Source organism: Aspergillus uvarum, assembly GCF_003184745.1.
Source record: "Aspergillus uvarum CBS 121591 unplaced genomic scaffold BO82scaffold_102, whole genome shotgun sequence".
Lineage (NCBI taxonomy): Eukaryota > Fungi > Ascomycota > Eurotiomycetes > Eurotiales > Aspergillaceae > Aspergillus > Aspergillus uvarum.
In genome coordinates, this window is record NW_020291399.1 from 48751 (window position 1) to 63008 (window position 14258).

Here is a 14258-nt window from a genome sequence, read left to right on the forward strand (position 1 = left end):
AAAGGCAAGCGATAAGCAAAGGCGGTACCTTCATTACCACGTTTATCGCGTCGTTATCACTGATAGTGATATGTCTGCATCGAATTTCCTCTCCACCCCCACTGGTTATCACTTGCAAGATTATCTGATCTTTGGTGCTGCTTAGTCCAGTCAATCTCCTTTACCCTCAATTACCTCCAGGCTCTCTTGTCACATTAATGAGAAGAGGACTTTCACTTGCCCGCTCAAGAGCAAGCACGAGCCCAAGTTTTTTTTTTTTTTTGCGCCATAACAAACAAAACCTGTGGTCTGTTGTTTTTTTCTCTTCTCCATCTATACATTTTCCGATTGCTACTTTTTGTGGATTTATCTAATCTTTTTCCGTCCAAGGGCAGATAGTCATTGAAGCTCACTGTCCTCGAAGAAACGGCGATAACATAACAACTCCCATTGCTGTTGTTGTTCTTTGACCGAGCCCACCCCTTTTTTTTTTCGGGTTTGTCCCACGGTGGCAGTATCTTCTGATTTTGGGTCCTCTAGTCGCTGCATCACCGGCTAGGCTAAAGCAAAGCAAAGCAAAGCAAAGCAAATAACACAAGCAAGCAAGCCAGCCAGCCCCACAACACGACAAAAATCACAGAAAGTGAAGCAGCATGCCTCTCTTCGCGTTTGGGTCGAATGGCTCCGGCCAATTGGGCCTCGGGCATGAGGAGGATGTCTCCGTGCCGACGAGATGTGTTTTCGAGTCTGCGTCTGCGGAGGATGCTGCGCAGGGAGATGAGGGTGGGCTGAAAGGAAGCGACGTGGCTCGCATCGTGGCCGGCGGCAATCATACTTTGGTTTTGGATCGGAGGGGCGGGGTTTTTGCGGCGGGGTGGAATGAGGATGGGCGGTGTGGGATGTCCAAGAGGGAACAAGGGGAGGAGGGGGAGGGGGAGGGGGAGATGGTGAAGCGGTTTAGGAGGGTGCGTGCTGTTGTTCCAGTTGTTGATTTGGGGGGTGGCGATGGCGGTGGTGGTGGTCAGGTCTATGATACGTTCACAGGGGTGGCTGCTACGTGGGAGGGGACGGTTTTGGTCGCTTCTGTGGAGGAAAAGGGACAGGAGAGCAGGGATCGAGTGTTTGTATTGGGGTCGGGATTGAAAGGGGAACTCGGGTTGGGGAAGGGGTGTCTCCGCGCGAGCGCGGGCGGCGTCGCAATCCCGGATTTCCCGCCGCAGGGAATGAGGGTGCGGGCGGTTGCGAGTGGCATGGGCCATACGGTGGTGGTGCTTTGCGATGGGAGCGTGTGGGGTTGGGGCGCGGCGAGGAAGGGCCAGTTGGGGGAGGCGAATATCCCGGACAAGGTGGTCTGGAGTCCTCGGAGGATTGAGGGGTCGGAGGGGCTGGGGTTCCGGGCGACGGGGGCGGCGTGTGGGCGGGAGTTTACGGTGATCATGGGCGATCCTGCCAGGGGGGAGTTCACCGTGCTGGGCGCGGTGGATGATAAGTGGGGGATTCGCTCGGGGGTGTCTGTGTCGCAGGTGAAGGAGAAGGCACTACGCGCGGGAGGCTATCAGGCCATCGAGGTCAGTTGGCATGGTGTCTATGTACATCTGAACAATAGGGAGGTGGTGGCCTGGGGTAGAAATGATCGCGGACAGATTCCGTCGACCAGTACCGGGGACTTGGGGCACGGCAGGGTGGTGAGGGATCTGGCGGCGGGGAGCGAGCATCTTCTTGCTCGGTTGGATGAGCGCACGGTTGTGGCCTGTGGTTGGGGCGAACATGGGAACTGTGGTCCCGATACCGATGCGCAGGGCAATGTCAAGGTGGAGTGGAACCGGATTCCCCTGTCAGATGGCGAGTCCGAAATTGTGGGCGTTGGCGCCGGTTGCGCGACAAGCTGGATCATCACTGCCTAGTGTTGACTCCGGCGCGGTTGTGGGAACCATCGAGTCAATGACATTTGGCGTGTCTGTCTTGACCGGCGCATACCGGGCGGCGATGTTTGATTGCCTAATCGAACAGACCAAGGCCATGGAGCTGACGGTGTTAGCTCCCTCGTCAATTTCAAGTTGACAGGGGACTTGAAGTTACCTGTGAAATGCGCTGGGTGGGTGGAATGCCCGTCTCCTGCTCTTGGTCCATTTCGGCAGCCTCCGACTCCTCGTTGGGTACCCGCGTCCTCAAGCTAGCGGTGAAAGTGTCCTTGTTATCGAGTCAGTAACCCGCTGCAGATGGAAGACGGTAATGCTGGGAGTCGTACTTTGTCACCCGTGGCATCCCAGCCAAGCTCGTCTTCGGCTGGAGCCTCCTCGTCATTCGGCACGTCCCATTGTCCGTCATCATCCGCAGGTACAAAGAGACTATCGAATTCGACCGGCGGTTGGGGTCTCTGGGATTCTGCGGGGGTCTGTGAAGCTCGCGCGGACGTTCCGGTAAGAGGGCGGAGAGATCGACTCCGCGAGGACGGCGGCGGCATTCGACTTGCGTCGGTAGCAGGGGGCCTCGGCTGACTCACTTGCACAGGAGCAGGGGTTTGTCTTGCAGACAACTGTGGTGCGGCGGCTCGAGACGAGCTCGGCCCATCGTCTTCGACAGCTTCACCTCTCGTCATCAAGGTAAACTCGGATTTGACACCCTCGAGCTCGTATGCGAATTGCAGCGGACGGCAGGGGGTGGTAAACCGGGCAGTGAGTCTGGCGTGGACAATATCGGCATGCGCAAGCACAGCCTTGAAGTCCTTCAGGTTGATCGCAATGTGTCGATTGTCCTCGGCCAGGTAATACTCAAAGTCCCGTTTGTCGATGGCCACGGAGGTATGCACCGGTTGTCGCAGGATTTCTGCATACAAAGGTATTTCGTTAGCATAGACATGGGCGAGCAGACTATTGGTTAGGAAACTTGGAACCTTTTCCATCGGCGATTTTGGTAGTGAAGCTGGTGAAAACGGTCTTGCCGTGCTCGGAGTAAATGTCCAGTTGCTCTGCCGACGGTCCAAAGTGGTCGGTGACTTCTTTCAGAAATTTGGGCTCGATACTCCACTCATTCGTCGCTCTGGACCTGTCAAATGTTGCATGCTGGATATAGACGGGCTCGTACGTGAGCTTGTAGAGTTTGATGACACCTGAGTCGTCAGTATTAAGATACCCTTGCAGTAGAGGGCAGGGTTAATCACCGAGTCCGCATGTTAGTCTGATGACGAGGCGACACTCCGTCTCATCGGGATTATCTTGCAGCTCGAACTCGCATCGTTCGACCGAGGTGTCCTTGTTACGGCCGCTTGCTCTTCCTTTGAAGACGGACACGAGAGCCTACTCCAATGTTAGCTGAAGAAAACCCCCTTGATGGCGGTTGATTTAGCCCAGGGACCACCCACTTTGATCAACACCTGGCAACAGAACTTATGTGATTGAACACCTGCAGACATATTGCGTCTATCTACCCCAAATGAGTAGGATTCGAAGAACTTGTCTGCATCGAAAGCGAAGGCGGCGTAGGCTGTCTTGGTGGAGTTCAGGACGCTCAAACGAAGCTTGATTTCGTCTGTGTGAGTTACTCCAGGACTTCCAAGCTACACGGAGACAGCATCACGTACCAGATCGAATTCGGCTTCAAATGATACATTGTCGCCAAATTTACCCAGGCACATCAATGCATCGTGTAGTTGATAGATCGCCTCCGGGGAGAGGGAGAACGATAGGGAGGCCATGTATGCTTCTTATCGAGAATGAGTGACGAGAACTAGGATCACGAGCGGTGCTCTTGTGTCCTTCTCTACACCCCCTGATTCCTTATCACGCCGTCTATCACAAATTGTCTTTGTTTGGTCTCGGATAAGTTCTCCATGAGTGATGCAAACCCGCCGCACGTCGACCGCAAACACGACGCGAGATTACATAAGCGCGTATGTACTGAGAGGACTGGCGGTCCTACAGTATCTCTCCTTCACGAGACAACCTTCAAAGAACCCTTCCCGCGCGAGGACTCAAGGCCAAGCACCTCTTGTCGAAGCATAATACGCCTATTGAGCTATCTTGGTTACTTTGTGGGAATTTGCAGGCAACCGGGAGCTCTGCGCTGCGAGGATGGGATTCGTCTTGGCCGATGACGTCCTCTGTATGATCTTGGATATCCTGGGAGATGAGCGAGACCACAACAGCTTATTTCAATGCGCCATTTCGTCGAGATACTTTACCGCTCACTCGCTAGCTGTGCTGTACAAGTATGTTTCTCGTCCTTTGTTTTGCCCTCCTTCGTTCCCATGAGGTGGGTATTTACTGATACTCCCTGCAGAGTGTGCCATGCGTCACCGGTACGGGGCGGAGGGACGGAGGATGAACAGTTTCTCAACCCGCGCAGACGCTTTACATTTAATGCATCAGTGAGGCGCGAGGTTGATTCTACTGTGCGGAAGTGGGCACTCTTATGGCGATCCATTGCTTTATCGGCTTTGGATCTGACCTACCTGCCTTACTACAGCTACCTTCGTTATCTAGATCTGGATGATCTGGGAGATCTGCTGAAAGATCCGAACTTCAGCGGGCGGATACGAGAGTAATACATGCTCCAGATATCAGCTATAAGTAATTGAAACACTGACGGGCCGATTGTAGCGACTTTTTCACACCGGGACTCTTAGAGATTGCTTCTTCCGACTACCAGGCGAAAGGCAACAAACGGCTACGGTCGTCGTTCAAGGGCCCCGATCCCAGTGCCGACTCGGTCAAGCTTAAGATTGGTTCCGGTCTGTCTACCCCTTCTTGACTTTATATGATGACATGTGAGATGAAGAGCTAACGCCGACCAGCTATTGTGAAGAAGGCAAATTCTATACGAGGGATGTCGCTCAATGGTAAGCCCAACTTCTAAGCTTGGCCAGTGCATGTTATGGGTCTTGCTAATCACCTTTCTAGTCCCCCCCGAAACACTATCCGAATGGGTCGGAGGGCTGCCCTTGCTGCAATCACTGACGGTATGGTCTGGCGAGGCTCTGAGCGAACATGCTGGGACCCAGCTCCGTCATCACTGTCCGAAATTTAAGCAGCTCACCATCTATTCTTGGTATCGGCCCAAATACGCCACTGAATTTCTTTTGAATGCAGTACTGACGAGTGCACAGGAGAGACCGTCCGCCTACAACCGCGGAAGCTGAATCCGAACAGTTCCTCGACCAACTAGGGCCAAACACATTGGAAACTTTCGAACTGATCAGCCTGAGCCAGCTTGGACCTCGCTCCATTGTGGCTCTGGGCTCACACCGGCAATCGCTATCAGAATTGAAGTTGACGAGCCTCACAATCGATGGCATCGCCCAACTGCCCTCTCTGACAGCCCTTCCCTCGTTGAGGGTCTTAACTTTAACGGACTCGGTTCCATCCGCGCGGGATGAGAGATTTTATATGATTGTCTCGCAAGTCGCCGAGTGGATTGGCAGCTGTGAATCATTGCGGCAACTGGAAGTGAGACGATTTGTCGATGATCCCTTCCTGTTATCACGGACATTGATCAGCGAAGGGGTCAAACTGACTAGTCTTTCGTTGTCTCGGTATAATATGGCAGGCAGTCAGGCCTTTCATGAAGCCCTTGCCTGCCAGCAGACTCTGCGAACTCTCAATCTTAGCGGTGAATCCTCCTTTTCCAACCGTGACAACGAGATCCTAGTACAAGCACTGAGCCAGCTGAGTAATTTACGTGAGCTGGACCTCAAAGACATCTCCGACGGCTTTTCCCAAGATCATGTCATGGCCTTGACCGCGTTCCTTCCCCGTCTGGAAAAGCTTTGGATAAGCGGCGACTTTTTCGACGATACCGTTTTTCAGGCCTTCACACATCTATCGAAGCTGGAGAGCCTTGTAATCCCCGCCTTCAGCAAGTTCACTGCCGATGGGATCCTTGACTTTATCTCGCAGCTAGGGCCTGGTAATAAAGGCTTCAACCTGTCAATCCTGAATGCAGTAGATAGCACTCTCACTGAGGAGGCGCAACTCCTGATCAGTGAAACTCTGAAGGCGAATCTGGACGGGTCCTTTGACTATGGGATTGTACAAGGTAAATATCAGGGCTCCACTGGTGTCGGATAACGCTAACAGACAGCAGTGGACGATAGCGACATGAGTTCAGAGGATGGGCTATATGTATGACGTTGTCAATGCTAGTCCTGCAGCAAATCAATTGAATCCTTGACAGTGACAATGTAATTTTTTCGTTGGGTAAAACTGTGTCGGTCATTGGTATGAAAAATCCGAATTATTGAGATGTCACTTTACGTAGTTAGAGATGCGTTGGTGTTCGCCCACTATAATAGGCAGTGTAAAACCACTTTAACGGGATTGGTGGGTTGCGCGTCGCAACCGCGTTTTCGACACGCGTGGAATCTGCCTCTGCCTCCGCCTCCGCGCGATTCCCGCCTTTCCTGTCGGAGCAACAGCAGCTGGCAACTCTCAGCCCCCCCCTCCTCCCTTCCTCAGAACCCACTTTCTGACCCATTCTTATTCTAAGGCTTGTTCGAAATTGATTTGACCAAGTGAACGGCTTTTCATGGACTCTAGCTCTTCATAAGAAGAACCAAGGACATTCGGGTCGCCATGTCTGCCCGTGCCAAGTTAGCAGAGTTGCGCGCTCTCCGCGCCGCGGGCAAGAAACGCCTTTCCACGTATGAGGTGGAGGAACAGGGCGATGTCTACGAAGAGGTCGATGACGAAGGGTACAAGAAGATCATCCGCAATCGGCTCGACCAGGACGATTTCGTGGTCGACGACAACGGCGAAGGATACGCGGACGACGGTCGCGAAGTGTGGAACGAGCGCGGCGCCGACTACGATAGTGAGAGCGAGGACGATGAACTGCCTGCCCGGAGCAAGGCTGCCAAGCGGAAACGTGAAGAAGAGAAGCAGAGGAAGGAGAAAATCAACAACGGGATCTCGAAATACTTCAACAGCGGGGCTGCGCCGTCCGCCCCGAAGCCCAAGGTGAGTTTCTTGGTTGTCCCTCGGGTTAAGGGTTGCGTGAAGGCTTGGGTCTTGATGGAGGAGGGTCTAGAAATTGGGCTTTGTTCTAACTTGCTGCGGCTTTTTTTCCACTTTAGCCAGTGGCTACCGCAGAGGATGACGCCTTCATGGCTGACCTCCTTGGAGAGGTCGATACCAACGTCGTTCCGCAACGCCTACCGACCCGAAATATCGTCAAGTCCGAGACTCGACGCAAAGTCCGGATCCTGTCCCCACCACTCTCGGACAGAACGCGAAAGGATGCGCATATCAAGAAGGATGAGAACAGTGATCCGGTCTCCCCGGTAAAGGATCAGTCGGACATGAACATGGACGACGACTTTGATGATGGTCCGCTTCCCAACATGGATGATGAGGACTTTCCCATGAGTGACCCGATGCCCTCATCGCCTATCAGCAAGGCCATCGAGAGGAAGACGGCTGTGTCGGTCAAGGTAGAAGAGTCGGACGAGGATGACACCGACCTGATGGAGGTCACGCAAGCTACCGGACAGAACGAAGCCAAGGCAGCAAGTATCAACATGGCTGGAAGCCGACCAGTGCCTAAGCTTAAGAAGGAGTCTTATCCTTCGATCGCCAGCTCTTCTCCTGCTAAGGCTCTACTTGACGTTGATGCATCTTGGAACGACGTCCGAAGCAAGCTGAACGTCCTCAGCAGCCCCGCCCACTCTGAGATGCGAACCTTCGGAAAATTACGTCCACAAGACGTTGTTGAGGAGGATGGAAGCTTACGTATGTTCTGGTTGGATTTCACTGAGGTCAACGGGAGTCTGTGCTTGTTTGGAAAGGTGAAGAATAAACAGACGGGCTCCTATGCCAGTGCTTTCGTCAAAGTCGACAATATCCTTCGGAAACTATACTTTCTTCCCAGAGAGAACCGTCACAAGCATGGGCGCGAGACCGATGAAGAGGTGGATATGGAAGATGTCTATCGCGAAGTAGACGATATGATGTCGAGGTTGAGAGTGGGAATGCACAAGATCAAGCCGTGCACGCGCAAGTATGCGTTTGAGGTGCCCGGCATTCCGAAAGAAACGGACTATTTGAAGCTTCTCTACCCATATGATAAGCCTGCATTGCCCATGGACGTCAAGGGGGAGACATTCTCCCACGTCTTCGGTACTAACACGGCATTGTTCGAACAATTTGTGCTCTGGAAAAACATCATGGGTCCATGTTGGCTTAACATTGAAGAAGCGGACTTCTCAGCTGTCAACAATGCCTCCTGGTGTAAGTTTGAATGCCAGGTATCGAAGCCTGCGCTCATCTCTCCGGTGCCCGATACCGAGAATCTGGACGCACCGCCCCTCACATTAATGAGTCTTTCGTTCCGCACGCAACTCAACGTCAAGGAGAACAAGCAAGAAATTCTGGTGGCCAGTGCCAGAGTCTACGAGAATGTCTCTCTCACGGACACTACTCCCCCGGAGAAGCTGCCTTGCAAGACTTTCACAGTTATGCGGCCGGTAGGCACCTCTTATCCCATGCACTTCGAAACCGAAACCCGGAAACAACGAGGTACTTTCATGCTGGAAAGGAGCGAGCAATTTCTGCTCAGTAAATTCCTGGCACTGTTCGAAAAGATGGATCCTGATGTTCTTATGGGGCACCAGCTCCAGGAGGTTGATCTCAGCGTTCTTCTCAACCGGCTCAAGGAAAAGAAGACGCCAGGATGGCACCGCCTCGGACGACTGAAGCGTGGAGACTGGCCTAAGAACTTCAACAGGGGTGGAGGTTTCTTCGCTGAAAGGCATCTCATCGCAGGACGATTGATGTGTGATGTGGCTAACGACATGGGCAAGGTAAGTTTCAGTGACATCGGTCACGAAAGGATATGTGCTGACATTGAAAGTCTCTGATGATGAAATGTCAATCTTGGAGCCTGACAGAAATGTGCGAACTCTACTTGGGACAGGGCAATACGAGACAAGAGCTAGACACCGAAGCAGCCTTGAAATCTTGGGCAACCACGAAAGATGGTCTCATGAATTTTGTGAACCATTGTGATGCAGACACCTATTTCATCGCCGCTCTTGTCTTAAAGCTGCAGATGTTGCCTCTAACCAAAGTGCTCACCAATATTGCTGGTAACTCCTGGGCAAGGACGCTCAGCGGTACGCGCGCCGAGCGGAACGAGTACATTCTCCTCCACGAATTCCACCGGAACAAATACATATGTCCTGATAAATACTCTTCCAAGCTGTTGAAAGCGGAAGAGAAACTCCAGGAAGGTGACGAGGACGACTCGGCGGACAAGAAGAAGAAGGACAAATATAAGGGTGGTCTGGTTTTTGAACCCGAGAAAGGCCTTTACGATCGCTTTGTCCTAGTTATGGACTTCAACAGTCTGTACCCGAGTATCATTCAGGAGTATAATATCTGCTTCACAACCGTGGAACGGACGGCAACTGTGAGTGTATGAACTCGACCAAACACTGAACAGCTACTGACAACTATACCAAGGCCGAGAATGACAAAGAGGAGAAAGTACCCGAGGTCCCGTCGTCAGAGCAAGAGCAGGGTATTCTGCCACGTCTGATCGCAACCTTGGTCGGTCGTCGGCGTGAGGTGAAGAAGTTGATGAAAGACAAGCGCGCGACGCCTGAGCAGCTAGCTCTCTGGGACACGAAACAATTGGCCTTTAAGCTGACGGCCAACTCTATGTACGGGTGCTTGGGTTACACGCAGAGTCGCTTTTATGCTCGTCCCTTGGCCATGCTTACTACATTCAAGGGGCGTGAGATTCTCAGAAGTACCAAGGAGCTGGCGGAGTCGAAACAACTCCGTGTTATCTATGGTGATACTGACTCCGTCATGATCAACACGAACATGGACACTATCAGTGATGCGATCAAGGTCGGTGAGGAATTCAAGAAGTCCGTGAATGAGCGATACCGGCTATTGGAGATCGATATCGATAACATCTTCCGGCGTCTCCTCTTGCATGCCAAGAAGAAGTACGCTGCCGTCAACATCACAGAAGTCGATGGCAAGTACGTTGACAAACTGGAAGTCAAGGGTCTCGATATGAAGAGACGTGAGTACTGCTCGCTGTCAAAGGAAGTTTCTCAGAAACTGTTGAATGAGGTTCTCTCTGGCGAGGACCAAGAGCTTGTTCTTAACCGTATCCACGACTACCTGCGCGAACTTGCAGGCAAGATGCGAGAGTTCACTGTCCCTGTGCAGAAATACGTGATTTATACGGTATGGATTATTGGTTTGGGAACAGTAAAGACCAAAGAATGCTAATATTTCTCCTAGAAACTCTCCAAGCGACCCGAGGAATACCCCAACAAGGAGACAATGCCTCCAGTACAGGTCGCCCTGCGCGAGCTAGCTCGGGGAAAGACAGTTCGTCCCAATGACGTTATCTCCTACATCGTGACCAGTGGGGATTCGGAAACTGCATCCCTCCCGCCGGCCAAACGTTCGTATACACTGCAGGACGTGATGAAGCCCGACTCGGAACTCAAGCCCGACATCGAGTTCTATTTGCTCAAGCAGATCTTCCCGCCTATTGAGCGTCTATGTGCTCCTATCCCCGGTACTGATGCTGTTCGGTTGGCGGAGTGTTTGGGCCTGGATGTGCGCAAATATCAGATCAACACTTCTAGTGGAAGCAACCAGCAGAACGCTGACATCTTCCCGCTGGAATCGCAAATTCCCGATTCGGTCCGTTTCGAAAGTGCAGCTCGACTCACCCTCACCTGTCGGTCATGCAAGGAGAAATCGGTGTTCGAAGGGTTGCTAGGGTCCGTTCATATGTGCACAGCGAATGGCGTTATTTGCCCCAACCAAGGCTGTCAGAAACCTTTCTCGGTTTTGACCATTGTTGCGCAGCTGGAAACCCAGATCCGGGCCCAGACTTCCAAATACTACGAGGGCTGGCTTGTCTGCGACGATACGGCCTGCGGTAACCGGACGCGTCAGATCAGTGTGTACGGGCACCGCTGCCTGGGTCCCAAAGGCCACGCTGAAGGTTGTCTTGGTCGCATGACCTACGAGTACACGGAAAAGCAGATGTACAACCAGCTGCTCTACTTTGCCGGACTTTGGGATGTCGACAAGGCTCGAACCGCGGCTGAGAAGGATGGGAATGCGGAGAAGAAGGACAGTGTGGCAGCTTTGGTTGAGTTCAACCGTACCCGGTTTGGAACCGTCAAGGGGGTCGTGGACGCATATCTAAAGAAATGCGGACGACAATGGGTCGAGATGGATAGTCTGTTCCGCTTCATGCTGCCATGATTGGTTTCTAATAGATCTATTTACGTTTGTACATATCGACAACTTTTCTGTTTTATTATGTGGATAGCGGGTATTACCAGATTTGGAACGACGGCATGGTGAGGTGAATAGGCATGGATTCAATTTTGCATCTATGGATTTTTTGTTGTAGGATATCATATAATAAATAATACTCCGTAATAAAGACATAGTCAAGAGGTCGAAACTGTTTTTCTTTCCTTTTTTTTTTTTTTATCTTATCACCAAAAGCCGGGCCCCGCACTCCGGTCCCCGATCAGTGACTCCCGCCATCCATTGCCGGGTTGACTCGCTCGGTGTGTAAACATCTGCATCTCCACCAGTTTTCTCAATCATTCAGGGAAACTTGATCCCAATCTGGGCTATTCGACAGTTATCATGTCGGTTAAGAAAGTTCTGGTCATTGCGGGGTCGGACAGCTCGGGTGGCGCGTACGTCAAATTGTGCACGGTTCTTATCCAAAGGCCTGGTCAACTAATGCAATCAATTCCTTTGACATCAGGGGTCTAGAAGCGGACCAGAGAGTTCTGGCTGCTCACGGTGTCTATGCACTGACCGCAACCACCGGTCTCACAGCGCAAAACACTCTGGGAGTGCAAGACATCTTCGTCATTCCGCCTGAATTTGTCAAGAAACAGATTAATGCTGGCCTTGAAGATGTCGGTGCGGATGTAGTCAAACTGGGTTCGTGGTTCCTCACCTCCTCGCCATTGGCTTTTCTGGCTTGACTTCATCAGAAACCTTGCTGGTGGTATCATGTGCGTGCATACGCTGACTGGCGAAAGGAATGCTCTCCTCCGCGGAGACAATCAACGTTATTGCCGAGGCTCTGGTCACGTATCAGATTCCTGCGTTGGTGCTGGATCCGGTAGCTATGTCCATTTCCCCAGTATGCAACATATGTTCACCGGTCTGATACTGGGACTACAGGTCATGGTGTCAACAAGTGGATCGCAACTGCTCCCGGGAGCCGCCGTACAAGTCCTGCGGTCGAAATTGCTACCTCTGACCACCATCCTCACTCCGAACATCCCAGAAGCTCTGCTACTTCTCAAGGACTCCGGAGTTGATGTTTCCGAGCCTACTGACCTCCCTGGAATGGTACAGCTGGCCAAGCAGGTCTGTTCCTTGGGCTCAAAGGGAGTCTTGCTCAAGGGTGGCCATCTGCCCCTCACGAAAGATCATAAGACCGCGCAAAATCAGGAGGATGAGTGCATCGTCGTTGATGTACTGTATGATGGCGAGGAAGTCACCTTATTCGAGACGGACTTCCTCATCTCCAAGAACACGCATGGCACGGGCTGTTCGCTGGCCTCGGCCATTGCGGCCAATCTCGCCCTCGGTAAGGGTATGAAGCGCGCCGTCCAGAGCGCTGTTCGGTTCGTTGAGGCCGGTATCAAGACCAGCTTTGATATCGGCAAGGGAAGTGGGCCGATCAACCACTTCCATTCGTTGTATAGCCTGCCGTTTGCACCGTGAGTCACTTGGCCATTAACCCTTCTGAGAGATGGAGTTGAGCATGTGGTGATGACGAGTCATCTAGCGGTCGGTTTATAGAGTATGCGCTGGATCGCCCTGACGTTCAGGAAGCTTGGAAGAAGTTCACAGAGCATGAGTTCGTCCGGCAGTTGGGCGATGGTACACTCCCGTTGGAGAGATTCAAGTCATACCTCGTCCAGGATTATCTTTACTTGGTATGACATGTCGAGTTTTGCTCACTTGACGAGATCCATTGCTGACGAATTGAACCAGATTCAATTTGCACGGAGCAACGCTTTGGCTGCATACAAGGCGGGGAGCATGGAGTCGATTGCCGCGGTATGTTTTTAAGCACAAGCGCGCTCCGGTCCTACTTGGGTGGAGGGTGGAGGAGGTGTCACCCGGTGGTCGACAAGCCAAGATACTGACCATTTCACGCGAACAGTCTGCGCAAATTGTCCTACATATCCAACGCGAAACAGCGTTACACCTAGATTATTGTGCCTCCTTCGGACTGACCAAAGAGGAAATGGAAAAGACTCCGGAAACCATTGGTGCGTGACCCATTCTCATTCCGTCGCCGACGACCATTATCATACGTGGCTTGGCACAGAATCGCTGACGGGGACACTGTTGTTATGTACGAGCAGCGTGCACTGCGTATAGTCGGTACATTCTCGACATTGGCCAGTCGGGAGATTGGCTCGCCCTACAGATGGCCCTTGCGCCTTGCTTGATCGGCTACGGAGCTATCGCACGACGACTCTACACGGACCAAGATTCGGTGCGGGAGGGTAACCGGTACTGGAAGTGGGTTGAGAACTACGTCGCCGACGACTACACCGAGGCAGTGCGTCTGGGGTCCGGTAAGCAAGCACGACCTTGGGGATTGCCCTTCCCTGCAGGCGGCGAAAGATGGGGGCGATGGGGACCCGCTAACATGACGAATTCTAGAATTGCTTGAAAAGCATATGCGCGAGGTCTCGCCCAGTCGGATGGAGGAATTGATTAAGATTTTCGTGCGGGCGACGGAGTTGGAGATCAGATTCTGGGACATGGGTCTGGGTGGTGGCGAATCTTGTTAGCTGGTGGGACTATTCACTCTTTCTGTTTCGATATGACGGACTATTGTGAATATTGCTTTGGAAATGGAGAGATTCAATATTGTGTATGATCAAGTACATAGATGAGAATTGAACTACTACGCACAGAAATCGGGTCGGGTGATCAAGTTCCGAGATACTATTTATGAGGATGTTCATTGCGTACAGATAAAAGTGTACAAGGAGATACAAACAAAGAGGCTGTTTCACCCATTGAAAATGAATGGACTTAAAAGTCACTAAAAGTACCCAGCCTCAATGGACCAATTAGTCAGAGTACCAGAAAAAGAAAAAGGCGGTGTTTGCCTCTACGCTATCCCCGATCAGGCGGTGTTTTGCCTCCAGTCTTACTCTTTTTTTTCTTCCATTCAAAGATCCCGCCTTTTCTCCCCCCCCCCGTCGCCTTCCTTTTCTTCTTTTTCTTCCTCCTCCTTCCCTCCTC

At 52.1% G+C, this 14258-nt stretch overlaps 4 protein-coding genes across 4 annotated transcripts; 3 read left to right on the plus strand and 1 right to left on the minus strand.

Moving 5' to 3' along the window:
* Positions 1–334: 334 nt before the first annotated feature.
* Positions 335–2032, plus strand: BO82DRAFT_409030 (RCC1/BLIP-II). The gene has a single exon (XM_025639716.1). It carries the CDS (start codon positions 633–635, stop codon positions 1881–1883), a length of 1251 nt encoding a protein of 416 aa, XP_025486060.1. The 5' UTR covers positions 335–632; the 3' UTR covers positions 1884–2032.
* Positions 1978–3673, minus strand: BO82DRAFT_297720 (putative DNA repair protein rad9; the record flags this gene model as incomplete). The annotated part of the gene is made up of 7 exons (XM_025631959.1): positions 1978–2004; positions 2059–2169; positions 2228–2805; positions 2873–3088; positions 3140–3275; positions 3341–3496; positions 3560–3673. 7 exons carry the CDS (start codon positions 3671–3673, stop codon positions 1978–1980), a joined length of 1338 nt encoding a protein of 445 aa, XP_025486061.1.
* A 251-nt stretch (positions 3674–3924) lies between these two features.
* BO82DRAFT_437098 (uncharacterized protein) lies at positions 3925–6154 on the plus strand. The gene is made up of 7 exons (XM_025641167.1): positions 3925–4186; positions 4258–4518; positions 4578–4708; positions 4772–4816; positions 4878–5025; positions 5084–6012; positions 6061–6154. Exons 1-7 carry the CDS (start codon positions 4050–4052, stop codon positions 6102–6104), a joined length of 1695 nt encoding a protein of 564 aa, XP_025486062.1. The 5' UTR covers positions 3925–4049; the 3' UTR covers positions 6105–6154.
* Positions 6155–6548: 394 nt separating this feature from the next.
* On the plus strand, positions 6549–13677 carry BO82DRAFT_379272 (DNA-directed DNA polymerase alpha catalytic subunit POL1; the record flags this gene model as incomplete). Its single annotated transcript, XM_025637678.1, has 14 exons — positions 6549–6932; positions 7049–8773; positions 8824–9381; positions 9435–10175; positions 10233–11119; positions 11231–11244; positions 11608–11665; positions 11737–11918; positions 12020–12102; positions 12165–12709; positions 12778–12928; positions 12987–13052; positions 13159–13267; positions 13364–13677. The coding sequence occupies 14 exons, from the start codon at positions 6549–6551 to the stop codon at positions 13675–13677; spliced, it is 5817 nt and encodes a 1938-aa protein (XP_025486063.1).
* Positions 13678–14258: the final 581 nt, after the last annotated feature.